The 16,558-nt window shown below is 41.6% G+C and overlaps 1 protein-coding gene across 1 annotated transcript in view; it reads right to left on the bottom strand.

Annotated features, from left to right (window-relative positions):
• The window catches only part of LOC111243293 (uncharacterized), a 30,760-nt gene extending 14,445 nt beyond the window's left edge, over positions 1–16,315 (bottom strand). The window contains exons 1-5 of the mRNA XM_086976980.1: positions 14,511–16,315; positions 10,832–11,439; positions 8,303–8,448; positions 6,187–7,987; positions 3,216–3,425 (exon numbers count right to left, since the gene is read on the bottom strand). Coding sequence (XP_086833106.1) covers positions 3,216–3,425; positions 6,187–7,875 — 1,899 coding nt within the window. The 5' untranslated portion in view covers positions 7,876–7,987; positions 8,303–8,448; positions 10,832–11,439; positions 14,511–16,315. The remainder of the gene's footprint in view (positions 1–3,215; positions 3,426–6,186; positions 7,988–8,302; positions 8,449–10,831; positions 11,440–14,510) is intronic.
• Positions 16,316–16,558: the final 243 nt, after the last annotated feature.

Genomic DNA, 16,558 nt, shown 5'->3' with positions numbered 1-16,558 from the left:
ATAATATATACATCAGCTCGCTTAAAGCATTCATGGCACCCGAAAATTTATCGTGGTAATTCGTCGAAACGCATAGTTATACGCTAGGTCTGTTGGTTTTGAGACTAGATGGTATAATCAAAAAGAAAATCAGGTTTGACAATGTCATTCCTTTTCTGGTACACTATTCTACATAAGGTAGAATAGTAGTAGATTTCGCAGTAGTAGAACGCAGTCTGTCATTGACGACAGAATCAATAACGGTTCAGACTCATTTTCGGAAATCTCAGCACGTTTTTAAGGTCGGCATTTGTTTATCGTTATCGTTAATTTTTTTTTTTATTAGAAATGCTCGCAGCTAGTTAATGGTCGAGATCTTGGTCCTCGTTACTAATCCGAATTGATTTCCTAGATGATCTAATCTACTCGGATAACAGCTACCCATTGGAGTTCTCTGAATAATCAACGTAACACTTCCACCAGTTGGCGTTAGCTGCATCGAGCGTGTTCACCCATACGAGATTAGGCGGTGGAACTTTTGATATTTCAATTGCCACCAAAAAAGAAGAAGTAATGTAAGTCATCGCAACTGTACAGGATATCAGCTTCACGTTTTTTCATTTAAGCTTATTGAAGAAAACTTCAGTTAACTGATTAGCTGAACAACCAAATCTTAATAAAAATGAAAGGAAGAAAAGACAGTACAACTGGCGTGGAATGGGTTATTGTTAATGCGGCGTATCCATATTACTCGAAACGGATTTGAACAAGCAGTAGACCTTTTCTTAAGGAGGACAGTTGAACTGATGCACAGAACGCTGAAAGATGTTGAACTCCGACAAGAGGAGATACGAGACGGATAGTTTTAGTTGTATAGTAGCAACAAAGAGGTCGACGGTCAAAAAGATTATTGAAGATTTTTTTAATAAAGAAGCGTTAGAAGATACTATTCCCAGTGGGATAGTTGCGCTTGGTGTAGCTGGTCACCCACGCGATGATGTAGCTCAGTAAAGTATTGACCCGTTCGTGACCGGCGTTTCCCAGTCAGCTGCCCGTTCCGGCCTGCCAACGTATCGATTTGATAATCCGAGTGTAACAATTAGAGCGGTCTACCAATAGAAAATGACGAGAAGCCACGATTAGCGGTCGGTAAAGATGAAGCAGTGGATTGGAAGGATTTCGTTACCTGCTTATCAGTTACCGGTGTTGGGGAGATGAAATTAACATGGGACGATTGCCCTGACACGTGATGCGTTTCGAACTTCTCGCAACGAGTAAACTCCCCTATTCCCTTCGATTTTGCGTCAAGGGCACCGTTTAAACACGTTACAGATAACTTTGCCCAGTGTGCCATTGCTTTGTTCGATGTACTTTTCTATTACATGTGAAAATAAACTTTTATAATAGTTTATTAATTTATACAGCTGTTCATATTTGCTGTTCTAGAGGAAATCAAGTTGACTATCATATATTGCCGCCAATGAGCACAATCAAACACTGAGCTAAAGCCGTCGCAGAGGAAGAACGATCGTCTTTGCTGGTAAACTAATAGTCGGGTGTTGGTTTAAGGCATAGATTTTGAATGGGTGATGCGTCGTCACGTGATCGCGAGTGGTTCGGGTAGCCGGAAGGGTCGGCCTCATGACGAGTGTAACCAGCACGCATCTGTTCTAACGAGACTGGATGTACGGACACGTCTACTGTTCATATATAATCGAAATACTGGGTCGCCGATGAAGTATAAACCGTTTTGCTAGTTTAAAATCACATATCTCAGGTATTATGGATTTCAAGTCATTTCAAGGAAAATGTCCACCAACAAATGATAGTGTTAGATTTCCTTTATTTAGACTTGAACTAGATCCCTTTGAAGGTGAGTGAGGATTCGCTGTATTACGATAAAAACACAAATCCTGCCTAGCCCTATCTGTAGACTGTGCTCTTCATGGACTACAGTAAGAAGGGGCTCGTTGTTTAAGGCCACACAAACTGACAAAAAAAATTAGTCGTATCACCGAAACTCTCCAGAAACACAAGGCGAAATCGAACCATTTCTAAGGCGATCAGTCGTGGGTGATGAAACGTGCGAATAGCAAAAAAAAACTAAAAAATATGCCTTACAATCTGTTTCAAGTCTAGGGTGTCGCCGAAGAATGTAATGTTAAGTGTTTGACGGGATGGGAAAGGAATCAAGCTGCCGCCTGGCGAAACAATTAATTCTGCCCTATTTTAACAACCAATAAGATTAGAATAAGCCATTGGAAAAATCGACCGGAGCTAGTGAACAGAGAAAGCATCGTCTGTAACGTACATTCTTATAGCCCGGACTTTGTACCATGTTCCTGCAGAACGTCCTTAATGGTGCAAGCTCATTTGAAATGAAGGGATGCCAAAATCACTGTGGCCAAAAACCACAGAAGTATAGCAGACAGTCACAGAACGCCATGGCGCATATCAAGTTTAGCAATATTACTTGAAAATATGAAAAAAATGCTTTAGTTCTGGCTTAAGACCGGTCAGTATTTTTTCAACGACCCAATGGAACAAGCTCGAGTACTTTTTGCGATAAGCTATTGATTTAAAGACATACGCCTGCACACATACTTTAGTAGCCCAATTCTACCCGCATCGAATCGCATCAGGAATAGTTACACGCTGTCAAAAAGGGTTCGTAAGTGATGGTAAGGCCACTTTGTATTTGGGGAAAGCACTTGCCAACCTCAACCGAACCTCTGTCCTCGAAGAAATAACTAATCTATAATTGAGTTTCACTAACAGATTTACAATAAGACCTAGTTCGTCACGATTTGTTAAGTAACGGTCAATGGGTACGTTCTGTTTCAGCTAAATAGATACCGCTAATGTTGAATGATCAACATGTGCTAACATGCTGCTAGGTTTAATTTTTTATTTTTACTTTTGGAACATACATTCATACGCATCTCTTTCTAATCCTACAAAGTATATTCAGAGGGAATCTTTCGATCCCTACTACATTCGATGCTTATAAGAAGAGGGAATTTAGATTTAGAACAATTCGTCAACGTACCTTGTTTTGTAGCTAGCTATCGTCACAAAATACAAATGCCATATTTAGATTGTACGACGGCGGCGGCACTGTGTTATCATTTTTTTTTTTATAGTGATCTCGTTCGAAATTGAATCGTTAAGGTCAATTCGAGCATTTAGTTACTTATCAAATTATCGACACGTTATATTTAAGCACCTCGACTTACTTGTAAAGCTCCGCGGATGTCAAGGGAGTCGTTATTGACATTAAACGACAACTGCGATTCGCTCGCTGCTCTCTCCTCTAAAGAAATCCTTTCAGATATTCTGCAAACCTTCTTTTCATCGAGTTCATGTTCTAATACAGAACTCATCGTTTCGGTTGTCTGATTGCAATTCACGATCACAAATGCACCACTCTCGCACGCAGTGAAGAATTAGTTAAATACAAACTAACTAAGACACAGCCCTTAGCTACGCTGAGTGATTAGCTTAAGCGGTGACACTTCGTTCGGTCAGCTCGGCAAATGCCTAGCCCGAAAGTAAGTGGAACAGCCGGCACAGGACTTGCAATACGTTATGTATCCAATTATAAGACCTTTGTTCAGGCTTCCTTAAGGATCCCTGAATTGGTTCCAGCAGCAATATTACCACGAACAACGAATGTCAGCAGTGGAAAGCTTAGCATTCGCCCTCAGGGGTATCCTGAGCGGTACCAAACAGCTTTTCTCTACGAAACTGTGTTGCCGCATCAGATTATATTAATGAAAGCTGCGTAATTGAGGCCATTCGATCCGAGCGACGCTGTTTTATGTTAAACAGTGTCGACAAGAATCTCAAAGTATAGTAGGATCTATGTATGGTATTAGTGGGTCCTATAATCAGTTAGTCCTGTACACTGAACTGGAGGCAGTCTAGCAAACTGCGGATAGATTTGAAGCAGGCGATGTCAAACAAAGCGCGCAAAACCGATCCACGTAGGTCAACTAGGCAAATTCAGGCCGTACGAGGAGAACTTGGCACGCCTACAAAGCCTTTGAGAAAGGATGTTAAGAGGTGGATATCTAATACTGATCTGGCATGAACTAGTTGTTACAACAAGATCCAGGAAAGGTGCAGCAAAAATTGGCTAAGGCATCACTACTACAGACGGATAGTGTAACAGGACAGCGGGTATGCTATCAGGAAATGTCGTAGTTTTGTAGCGGATAATTCCAGGCCTGTCCTAGGCAAGGTTCGGCCATCCAGGCAAATAGGCTGATTAGCAAGGAACAGCGTTCGCGATAAGTGGTGACTGGTTTTCATATAATAAAATTGACTCACCGATGACTGGTAGACATATGCAGAAAGCTGGAAATTGCCTTTAATGACATCGCAATCTATTGGTTCAGTTATACATTAGTCCTAGCAAGCCAAGTCTTTGAGTAATATAGTATATATGCAGGAAGCGGCCGACGTAAACTCCAATGGCCAGTATTTTTCGAGGCAGTCATTTTTTGTTTGATATATGTCTTGCACTCTCTTATAGACTCATTGTAGGTTAAACCTTGTGCACAACGCGACCTGGTCTAGCGTAATCATTTATGGATGGATGGGCATTACGGCGTTTAGGTTATAAACAGGTGTCGCACTGAGGTTACGTTCCGAATGAGCTGTTCTATCTAGTGTACGTAAGCAGTTGTTCTATAGGGAATTCGCTTGCCATTAAAATCTCCGGAATAGCTCCATCGAGCGATAAAGGCGGCTTAATAAACACGTAGTCCCAGTGTAAAAGTCTAGCAATATGAATTATTGTGAATAGAAAACAGCAGGAACTTTCCGCCGCAGCTGATATTCAACAGACATTTTGCAATCACGCATTGTTTCTAACAGCGTGATAGTGCGTTCACGAGACTTGTCGACAGCATAAACAAATCTGTGTATAAAGTTGGTAAATTTTTAATCGAACTGATTAGTAAGTGGTTTGAGAAGCTGTGGATTTTCAAATACTTCGGAACATGTATTTGCTGGACGTATCGCTCATGGTGCAAATTCAAAATAAGCGAAGGTTCCAGCGATTACCGATCTTCGAGCTTCCGGATTAAAAATCATCATAGTCTCGCCACATTTGCAAATCTGCTTTCCCGAACGATCGTCGCTTTCTTGTTAAACTAACACCTGTAGAAAAGACTACACGAGCTGTTGCGCTTAATGGACACGGTATAGAACTAGATACAACCGCAGCTAGCATCTTCGTATGACGAACGCTAATCCTCCCCGAGTGGAACGAATAGCGACCAAACCCATTTCATCTAGCCTGACGTATTATCGCCGAACGGAGAAAGCCTACATCATCAGTCACGTTACCGGCAGGAAGCTTGTGAGAAAAGTATGTCTATATGTACGAGTTTACCAAGCTCCAATAGGACACAACAAAGAGGGCGACGTCCTTCTGTTATAAGCGATGGATTACAATGAAGACAAGATAATTAAGTAACAAGCATAAAAATATTATACATAGCAAACAATTGGACTAATTATATATCCACAGAAATCGTCGATGGACTGCTGTCTGACCTAGATGTACACAACCACACGACGGTGATTAGTTTCCCTACAAGCTATCGAATGCCCTCACAAAAATAAGTCATAACAAAGCTTATATTTGAATCATAAGTTGTGGTATAAACTATACCCTTTTCTTATGATCAGCTTAGCTAGAAGTTCTTGTCATCTTTCTCGCAGCACTTGTTAATCCTCTTGCTGTCCCTATACCATCGGAAAGCCCTTTCTAAAGCTTTTCTAAGGGATTTGTCCGTTGTTCGCTGGTTGGCTTTTCAGTCGATTTGTTACCTAACTAAGGTCTTTTCATCTACAATAAGATACGGGAATTAGAAAATATATCACAGTCACTACAAAGCTCGAACACCCGAAAACGATACGTAGTTCGATAACAACGTGCTTGTAAGGCAAATAATAAGTTTTTTTTAAACGTATAAGGTTAATAACAAATTGAGAAAGATACGCAATAAATACAATAAAAGGACAGGAACTATCCCGGCAACGGAATAACCATCACAATCAGTTTTAATGGCTGTTTAGAAAAGCAAAGGAAAACACCGTTCGTTAAATAATAGGAAAATAAGATAGCAAAATTTAATGTCAAACATATCTGCGGCGAACGTATTACGTGCTTAGCAGCGGGCTAAAGCAAGTTCAACTGAATCTCCATGCTCGGACACAATTGACCGAACAAAACTCTTTATCACTGGCTCGGAATGGAGTTGTATAGAACTCTTTGCGGCAGTGATCACATGGCGTCATCGTTTCGGCCGACTTTTGCGACAGGTCCCTTTCCTTAATTTCGTGGTCCATGTTGTTAGTTGACTTCGCGGTGTCATCAGCGTTTTTTAACATCTTAATCATTCTAATGGCTTTTGGGATTTTATCAGGAATCTTAGCTCGGTAGTCCTTTAATACAGGATTTTGTTGGCATAATGGTATCAACAAGTCGCGTACCTTGTCACTCGATGCGACTGTGTATGGAGTCTGTCCATCATTATTTGCCACGGTTGGATTTGCCCCTAAAGCCAGCATTCTTTCCAGAATGGCTAATCTGTCTCTTCGACAGCAAAAATGGATTACCGTATTTCCATGATCGTCCAGCGAGGAATTGAATGCTTGTGCCAAGCAATCCTTATCGGCTTTAGCTTCAATCTTCTCAAATGCTTCGATATCATCATTTCGACATATTGTAAAAATTTCCTTGACGAGTTCTTTTGGAGGCGGTGCTGTCGTTCTCGACCTTTCTCGTTTTGATTTGTTGCCGATAAACTCGTTGAGTTCATTGTTTGTGTCACCATCTTTGACGCTGCTCGATGCATTTTTCGAATTATAACGCTTACTTTTATTCCTAACGTCGTGTTTGTCCTTTTCAACGAGGACGTTTTTCGTTTCGTAATAGTTAGATGGATCTGTGACCACTTTGACGGTCGTCAAAACAGTATAAATTCTATCTAGTTCTTTGAGTGTTGGTCTCCGTGTCACCATGGGAATCGTCCTTAGTCTAATGTCATCACTGCGGAAAACCGGATCATTTCCGCCAAAGAGAATAGACCTGTTAAAACCAAGCGCTCGAAATAATATCACCGAACATTGGTTAAGTTCCGGCCATGATTTGAGGACTGCATAAGATTTTTCCAAGAGAGTTTTTTCATTGTACCTCCTTAGGCTTGCTCCAGCTGACTTTGCAGCGCGAGCCTTGTTGTCAAAATTACTCTCAGCACCGCCCTGTTTTCGTCTTACGGTGTACTGGTGGAATGTCTTATGGCGGATAATCTTTCCATTACGATAGATCGCAGCAGCAAAGTGACCCCCGCTTATAACGATTAAGCCCAGCCAAATATCGTTAAGGGCACCAACCCGAGCAAGTAGCTCGGTAGAGGTCAGCGTTTCTTTTTCGGCCCTTAGCAAAATTCGGCTGATCTCGATGATGTTCCCTTGCGAGTTCATAAAGAGAAGTTTCGCTGTATCAAACACAACCTCGACCTTACTCTTCTCCACTTCATCGTCAGAACTGTTATCCGACACGGAGATACTTTCACAGTCGCCACCGAGTTGTTCAAATTCTGCTTCGGAAAAAGTTGGAGCCTGTTTCAGTCTTGCTTTGACGTTTAAACGATGCCAATCGCTTCGGAAGTGTTCTACCTGCTCAGTTCGTGTTTCGAACTTTTGGCCACAAGTTACGCAGCTCTTCTCTTTAACTATCTCGAGCGGTTCAAGGCTTGGAATTGACGGCGGAGCTTCCTCTTCGGGTTCAAGTGTTTGATAAACAGGTTCTAATTTGGATAGATACTTTTGAAATTTTTCTGGGTCATTAAGGGAAAATTGGGTTACAGTACTGGTCATTGTCGCTGCGTTGACAATTTCAGATGAATATATTGGACGAGGGTCCTTTGAGGTCGAGCTGCTCTTCAGGGTCCTGGATAACGTCACCTTGAAGGTATGGATGGCTTCAGATCTGAAAGAATTCCACATATTGAGGGTAGGAGGGGAGAACATGCTTCCTACAAATAACCCAGATGCGATGGCTCGAATTGTAACCTATCTCCCCGGAAACACTCCTTGTAATTTATCATTTAAAAAAAAAATAGATCACGTAATGTGAAAACTATACTGTAACAGCTAGGGTTAGCCGATGCTCGATATATAACACCTGCATTGCCCCCCAGAGAATTTTATAGTGATACGACTTGCCCACGCTGAGAACAAAAGCCAAAGAATTATTTGTGATACAATAGAATTTGGGAATATTTGGCTGCTATCGCAGAATTACCTGTCAGACGTAGACGCATTCCGTTTACTGTTGACAGGGGCCAACCGGCTGAAGCAATGCTGAACTAAAGCAGTATCGAACGTAAAACTCCACACATTTCTTTATTTAAACTAAGCTTGTTACCATAACTCTCTCTCTCTCTCTTTCTGGAAATAACATCAACCAGCTATTATTAAATAGTGTAAGATATAATTACAAAAGATGTAGTGCAAACGACTTCATAGAATAACATGTCCGATACACACATTTCGATCACATTAACATTTATACTGATACTTACTTTCGGCTGACCGTCTACATCTATAGAACCACGCTCTATAGATATATAACTAAAAAAAAAGACCTACAAAATCATGCCCCATAGATAACCATATAGCAAACCGACGACTGAATAAAACCAACAGTGCCATCATCATTACCATCGATCTAACACGAAATACGCGAACATTTTTCGCTAATTTTGACTATAGGTACACATGGTTTTTATGTCTGCGCAGTTATAGGTGCGTGTGTGCGCATGTGTGTATGCGTGCACACATTCGAAAATGGTCCACGTAACCCTTGCCCCACGTGATGGTGCTCTAGATATATATGTGTGCCAGCTTTTAATTTGTTACCAATCTCTATTCCACTTCGCCCGGTTAGCAGCGTATCGCCACTTCATGAGTCCCATAGTAATGCAATAAAGATGCACGCTAGCACATATATATATGTTACGATAGCAGATGTCGATTTTCATGAATGTCCACTCTTACGCGACTGATACGTGAGAGGTGACTGGGTTTAACGGCTTAGCCGAACGCGACCCAAGTAAACATTGGTCAATGAGCAACGGATTTCAACGCGTGGAAGCTTTCCCCTTGATAGAATTATTCCACAAGCTTTTCCGTTTTGCTCACACAATACCCACCGATCCTGCTGCATCTCCCCGTAATAATAATAATAATGGCTATGATTAGGTGGTCTTTAATGTTATTGCCTCGAAGCCCTACTTTCAACGGACGCCGTTGAATTGCCTGTCAACGCAGCGAAAGCGGCCGAGCTAGCTAGGAGAAATGTTTCTTTTTTCGGTTCACCTGCAAGGCCAAATGATGGGGCAAGGTATACAGCCAGCAAAGAGCAAATACTATAATACGAGCTGCAATTACAGTACAGCCGTGTGGACAATGGACGCAGCATAATTTAAAAGCTAAGTCTCGTGATTTTGTTTCGTACACAGATCCATGGTGTGGGTATCTCCTGTTTCAATGAGACATACAGAAGCTGAAATGATGCAACTTATCTCGTGCCCTACGAAGGTACCAAGAATATGTTTCGTACGTGTGATTCGGGTAGATAAATTGTCTTAACGTCTCCTTAGGCATCCTCCAATAGACATCATATAGTTAGTTACAAGAAAAGTATACCAATAATAAATAGGCAATATAAGACGTCTGTTCATTCTAAGTCTACACAGTTTAGAATATTTGTGAATTCTCTTTAAAAATATGTTTAATAAAATTGTAAATATCAGTAAAGGGTGCTAATAACTCTTTACAATATATATGCAATATTATAATGGAAAAAATGTGTTGCTTATTCTGGGCTACCCCGTCACAACATAGTAGTACATATGTAGCGTGCTTGAGGCTCCAAAACTCACTATTCTTAATACAATGAGAGCAACAATCGAGAATTTCTGCAAGCATTGACTACCAGAATTCGTTACTATGGTTTCCTTTTTAATTAGCTGTTGTTGTAAAACCTCACTGGGATCATAACTATGTGACGCCAGCGGTAGCGCGTTCGCCTGCTAAACTTTGCTACATGCGGGCCTTATTATAAACCCGTTTGTTCCTTGTCAGTGATTAACTGTTTAGTCTAATACTAACACACTGTACGACGTAAAACTCGGAAAAATTTATTTCCTAAGCTCTTTGGAAAATATATATAAGATATTTGACTCGTTATAACTCAATGGCTAGAAAAAGTCTAGGTATAATATCATTGAGCTCGCATTACAAACGCTACGGGCTCTCCCCCGCTGTAAACCCTAGCAGGTCAGCTGACGCATACGTAGGTATTTTTTTTCTAAAAAAAAACGTACAAGAAAATCACTATATTTCGTTCGCTATGTACGTAATTTATTGATGATTATGATGACGAAGGGTCAGTTCCATTTACCAATCTTTCAGTATCTAAGCAGTAAGAATCATATGAAATATAGAGCTGTTTAAGGGGCATATAATCCGAGTTCTTTCGCGACTCGTGCCTGTCGCTTCGTAGTAATCTCGTTAATGTTGTTGACTTATTGGTCTCGTAATATAGCAGCTAATGTATCGTCGTAATTGTAAGGTCACCAGTTTGGCAAAGGTCATTCCCTAGCAGAGCAAATGGACGGCTCAGCTTCTTGTCTCAGGGACCAGGAGCAGAGCCTATCAATACTGTTTGGAATTAGTCATTGGACATGTGTTTGTCGCTCCATATGGACGTTGGGAGAAAAACAATGTAATTTCGGCAAAGAACGTCGTTAAATAGCGTGTAACGTACTTGAGTTGTTGTGTCATTTCCTGAAGAGCACGGCGACTGTACCGGGAGGTACTCGGCAGTCACACATTGGGGGTCCTTAGACCTCATCGACGGTTGTGAGGTTGACTTGGTACCACTTAGGTAGGAAAATTTAAAACGTTACACAATAATCCTATGCACAATTTGCTGTTCCGGGATATACAGTGATCAATGTCACGCAACTTTTCACTGGATTCTCCGTTAATACTCCATCATTGCGCAATGGGAGCGCGGACGCAATAGTTTAAAATTTTGGCGAACAGAGCTGGTTTAGTGCAACCATTTATATCTTGAGCAGGGACTCTTCCAGGGACTGGCTTACACCAACTGAGTAGACTCTCAGTATTGTTGAAATCTTAACAAAAAGAGAATGTTATCGGCAAACCCGTGCTTGCTATTGAAAGACACTAGCACGGCGACAAACTACGCAAATGTACGCTTTCGTTTTGATGCAGCTCCAGATAGCATTGCGATTTTTCTGTAGAGTCTTATGGAGCGAAAGGGTCATAGTTGCCCAGCAGCACCTGCCGCTAGTACCGCTTTCACGTAATGTGTAGGCACTGTGCCACCAGGATATACACACACATTGGCTGTAAACAATTCCACATTCGTAGGTCTTGAGTTAATATTTGACAACGTTTTAAGCGTTCGCTCAGCACGGTTCGTACTTTACGACTATCTTATACTGTCTTTTGTGCCACATATGCTCGTATCCCCAACTGACTCGGTGGTGAACAAACAGTCGATGACTACTATGAGTTCTGCGTTATGTGGGATATTCTCGACCAAAACAGATATGTAGCATCCAATCGTTGGAGATGGTGGCGACCACATATTTCATAACATGACGCCAAACATACACAGAAGGCATTACACTAGATTGTGCTATGCTCGAAACGTTCTTTGAGTCTGTACAAGAGCCTAGTTCGCAATGGCGATAGTGGGGACGCTGCCGATGGAAGATATCTTAATGATCATTTGTGATCTACGTCTGTCTAAATGCTAAAAGCTAGATATGTTGGCAATCGATAAAACCCAAGTTTATGTTGCATTGCATTCTCTTTTGTTGTGAGATGATCATACGTGGTGTGGATGCAACGCCTGTTACACGCTGCAAGGAAGTTGCAACGATTAAAACGTGCCGGCATCAAAGCTGCTACTGCTGCTCCTCATAAGTGACTAATGACCGGTGATCCAGTCGAAATTAGATTGATCTCCAATACGTTAGAAGTAACAGTAAACAGATATGTCGAGAAAAGAACGACTCTCACTATGCTACTCTAGAAAACTAAATAACGTATATGATATATTATTAATGATATGCAATAGCGACGTTGGGGAAAATGGTTCACATGTGACAGTGTCGATAGAGGCCGAGTGCATCAGGGCGTCAGGACGAGCGTGTACGCTTGAGTCATAAGAGAGCCTCAATCCGAGTTGCTTTGATCAGGTCATCGTTAAACGCTTCAACTGCACGATTATTAAACTGAATAAAAAGTAATACACAGCTTGTTTAGGCACGGCATCCGTTACACACGTTTCTAACGTCACTTTGAAAATTTGCTATTCCTTCTGTTGCAATGGTTTTTTTAGTCTTGGGCTTGAACAGCCGCTTTCCACTTATGTACACTTATAGCATTAGGCATTGCTTCAGACGGCTGGCCTCAAGCACGAAACACAGTATGTCTACATTCGGTTTCGAACCTGGACGACCTCCCTATATTTAGTAGCCAAGCACCCAACAGCCATGAATGGCTTGTTAATTATAAGAACAGATACGGGGTAATCTAACAACGAATCTGTGCACTTGACAACAGTTGTTCTATTGCTAAAGTGCTTAATTTTTGAAATCCCACTTCCCCTAATCAAAATCATATCCGTCGCATCGATCTGTTTCAAATAGAAATAGCAAAAAAAACTAATTCTATGACTTTCTTTTTTTTTTTTCAATTATAAACGTAGGGGAAACATAACGGCACTATGTACAAAGTGTGCTGTCGTTAATCGTCATATTCAGCTGCTTTGTGGCAACGCTGTTGGTGTTAGATGTTTACGTAGCAACTGCTATCGTCATTAGTTAGTACGGATTGGCGACCGTACGCCCAGCTATTATTTACAGAGATCAGACGCAGTACTAGATTACTGGCCAAGGATCAAACATGTAACGAGATTCAGATACAGCATTAGAGTTCCGCAGCCTCCCCAAAAATATCATTCGAAATTATCGAAGTAAAAAAAGAGCGAGGCGAGACGCAAAAGTCCAGTGATGTTCCGAACACGTACATATATATATATGTACATTCGGAACAGTCTGGGATTGTTTTGTTGAATACCAGTTGGAAGTTATACTGAGAAAAGGTGTTGTCAACAATTAATAACTATTAAGTGCGCTTCATCATTGTACGCGGTGGGCATGTGGTCCGGCGATCAGTATTTGCTACCGAGTTGTCAGTCTTAAGTAACATCGCGCCACATTGACATCGGATCACTGTCGCTGCTATATTACTCGAATGTCTACCGCAAAACGTTATGTAACACGTGATTATAAAGGCTCTAGAATGAAAGGCTCTAGAGCCTTGTTTTTAAACTATTAAAAAATAAGGGAAATTCTCTGTTAGCGTGCAGTTCGTTGCAATGGAGATTTTGCCCGACTGATGTAGTGCACACTCGCACGTTCATGTTAAGTGGAAACTCGGATTTTAAGGCTTGAACTCGTTTATTCCAGTTGACTTTTGTTGCACCTCATAGTTATGCTTGTCGACAGGTAAGAATAAGTGCCGACATTCAAGCCATAGGCCCTTAATAAAAATCCAATTCTCTGCATAATGATTGTCCAGCTTTCATTTTGAAATAAAAATATTACACACAAAAATATGATGACATATTGCTGAAAATTCGCGTCGTTTTATGAATACGAAACACCTATAGACAACAGTCAGCGTCATGCGAAAAAATGTAGAACTAACACACTGAATGTGTATATTTTAAGAGACTAGCATAGTTCCGGTTCAGTAGACCCGAAATACGTTAGCGTCATTAATATAACTATTATATTTATAAGGTATTAATTTTCTTTGAAGCTCGTTGCCGCGTAAGTGTCGTTGGCCCACTTCCATTGCCTTGAAAGAATCTATTATTATAATTATATTATCTAGAAAACATCATCCGGAACAATGTACACTTAAACTTCTACTTCACCACCACATATGATTACCGTTGTTATGCAGAGCACAATAGTGGTACCAAAATCTATTCAAATAGCCTTCCCCAATTTTTATCTACTTGTTATCATAATGGTCATTTGTATACCAAGGAGCAGAAGGGTCCATTGTTGGTGGTGCCAAGTAGGCCCACAAAGGACCTCAACTGTTCAACAGGTAACGGTGAACCGAGCCACACAAAATATTTACGGCAGACTATCTCGAAATGGTTCTTACTACTAGCCAAACTACTGTAGAATGCCTACGATATGAGATACCTGAGCTAACTACAAATTATATATAGTAGACAGTAAAATGAAAATTCAATCAGCTCATCATTCTATACAAGTAAAGTAAGTTTATAAAAAGAATCAAATGTAACGATAGTGCTATAATATTACACAATCTCTCAGGTGCCAGCACGAATACTGGCAGATACTTAACGTCATCTAATAACATACCAATGGCACTTCTCCTGGCACGATGGGTGTCCGATCCATTACATTCTCCAGCTCCATAATTTCGCCGTTCTTTTACTCTTAGATACAGAAACGCACAGTATCCTATGTGGATAATATCATTCGTTTAAAGCACAACGTGTAGCGTGTAGTTCTGTATGGGTCTTATTCGTTTGCTTTAGTGAACCCGGGACTAGTCTATCCGCTCAATTACCAAGAACTCACCGGCTACCATTGGCTTAAATCCTCACCATGGAAACATGGCGGAATTGCAGCTCTGCTATCACCGAATCGCTTGAACGAATACCCCTTCGTCCGCCGCGAAACCAGATCGCACTCAATAGATGCAATGCAAACACGGGGACTCATGTGACAGAATAAATGATTTGGTCGACTACAACCGGCGAACTAAAAATAGGTACCTGAGATTTCTTTAGTTAAGGTAGGAACATACCGACACACACACACACACAGACAGCTGTCAGTATTGGTCAGTACCAACTGCCAGCCCATTTTGTTTCTCATGCTATTTCCTTGACAGTTCTCGTGTGTTTGTTTACTAAAAAGCTAAAAAATCCAGTGTTCAATAGTGAGGATGGACGTTTTTGCCAAAATTAAGATTAGGAAGTGAGGTCGCCTTAAGTCCGCAGCCGCATGATCCAACCGGACCTCGCCAGTTTTTGACTTCATATCACCGCAGCTGGTTTGTCGTTCGGCTTTCGTTATCATCGGAAAACGCCGTCAAGGCTCCGGGAGCTACTGCTGCTGCTGCCCTCTCGCGGAATGAATTACAGGAAAATGCAATAGTGCCAAGCGAATAGGCGGCAGAATGCGGCCCAGATTACAGAGCAGTTTACACAGTTACCAACATCGGCCTATACCAACAATAACAATGGTGGCCATCAAGTTTACCTCTTTCCCTTTTCGGCGTTCCAAGCAGCCGGCAATGCAGGCCACGCTAGTACTTTAACCCAGCCAAAATAATCTTGCAGGCGTAGCAGTTGTGTCTTTGATTAGTAATACTGGTAATGAGACTGTTCTCTGTGGACCGTTTAGACAGAAAGCTCGTGGTGAGCACCCCAGTGAGCGACTTATGGAAGAACACAATACGTTACAGATAGCACGCTATAACTTGGACAGTTCTTGAAATTCAGCCGAGTTTTTAACCACGATCTGTAGACGCAGTTCATCTCTCGCAAAAACATCACGATATGGTATAGGTGGGTGTGCACCGTTGTAATTCATCGTCTATTTCAACTACCTCAAGACTACAGGTCGCCAAGGAAACAGACAGATCGCCAGTCCATATGCAAATACATATCCCTCGGTCGCCTTTTGCTACACAAACGTTTCCGATTGTCCTCAGAGCATTTCGGTGCTACGCAGCAGACAAGATGAATAACCACTCGATGCTCGATATGAATGGTCTCGAGTCGGACATTTACTCTCCCCCAATTCCATTATTTCCCGCAGTCTTCCATATGTAATGTCTTCCATATGTATGTTCGTAAGGTCGCCGCCTGAACGACAGCATTTCAACAACATCGGCAAGTAAAAAGAGCAGAGCAGTCTCTCTCCTTATTCGAACGGATGATCAGCATTTTAGACATGGCTCCCGATCACTAAATCGAATAGATCCGGTTCGCCCGGTCCGTAACAACGGAACGGAAATACATATGTTTGTGTCTCGGTGTGTGTCCGCTCTAACGTAATCATCGACTGTTAGCACTTTTGGAGACTAGAAACGCGCTCAGCCATTTGTAAAAGAACAACACTCGGTGCGTTCACTCCACAAGCTTGTCCTATTACGAGCCAACCTACTCACCTTCTTTACTCTAACAGTCGCGGCAACTTCACTGACTCTGGTTTTGCTTGTCCGGAGGTGACTGCTGCCCTGTTGGTGCTTGCGGGGTGTACGGGTCCCCGTAGGCCCCGCCGCAAGCTATAACTTGCTGCAGCAATGATGATAACGATACGGATCAATTTCTATTCAAACACATCCGGTTTCGCATCCTCTCTTTTCTTCTTGTGTCTCTAACTCGTTTACAAAT

Source organism: Varroa destructor, unplaced genomic scaffold (genome assembly GCF_002443255.2).
Source record: "Varroa destructor unplaced genomic scaffold, Vdes_3.0 BEIS01000001.1, whole genome shotgun sequence".
Lineage (NCBI taxonomy): Eukaryota > Metazoa > Arthropoda > Arachnida > Mesostigmata > Varroidae > Varroa > Varroa destructor.
This window is presented reverse-complemented; position numbering and strand designations above follow the sequence as displayed.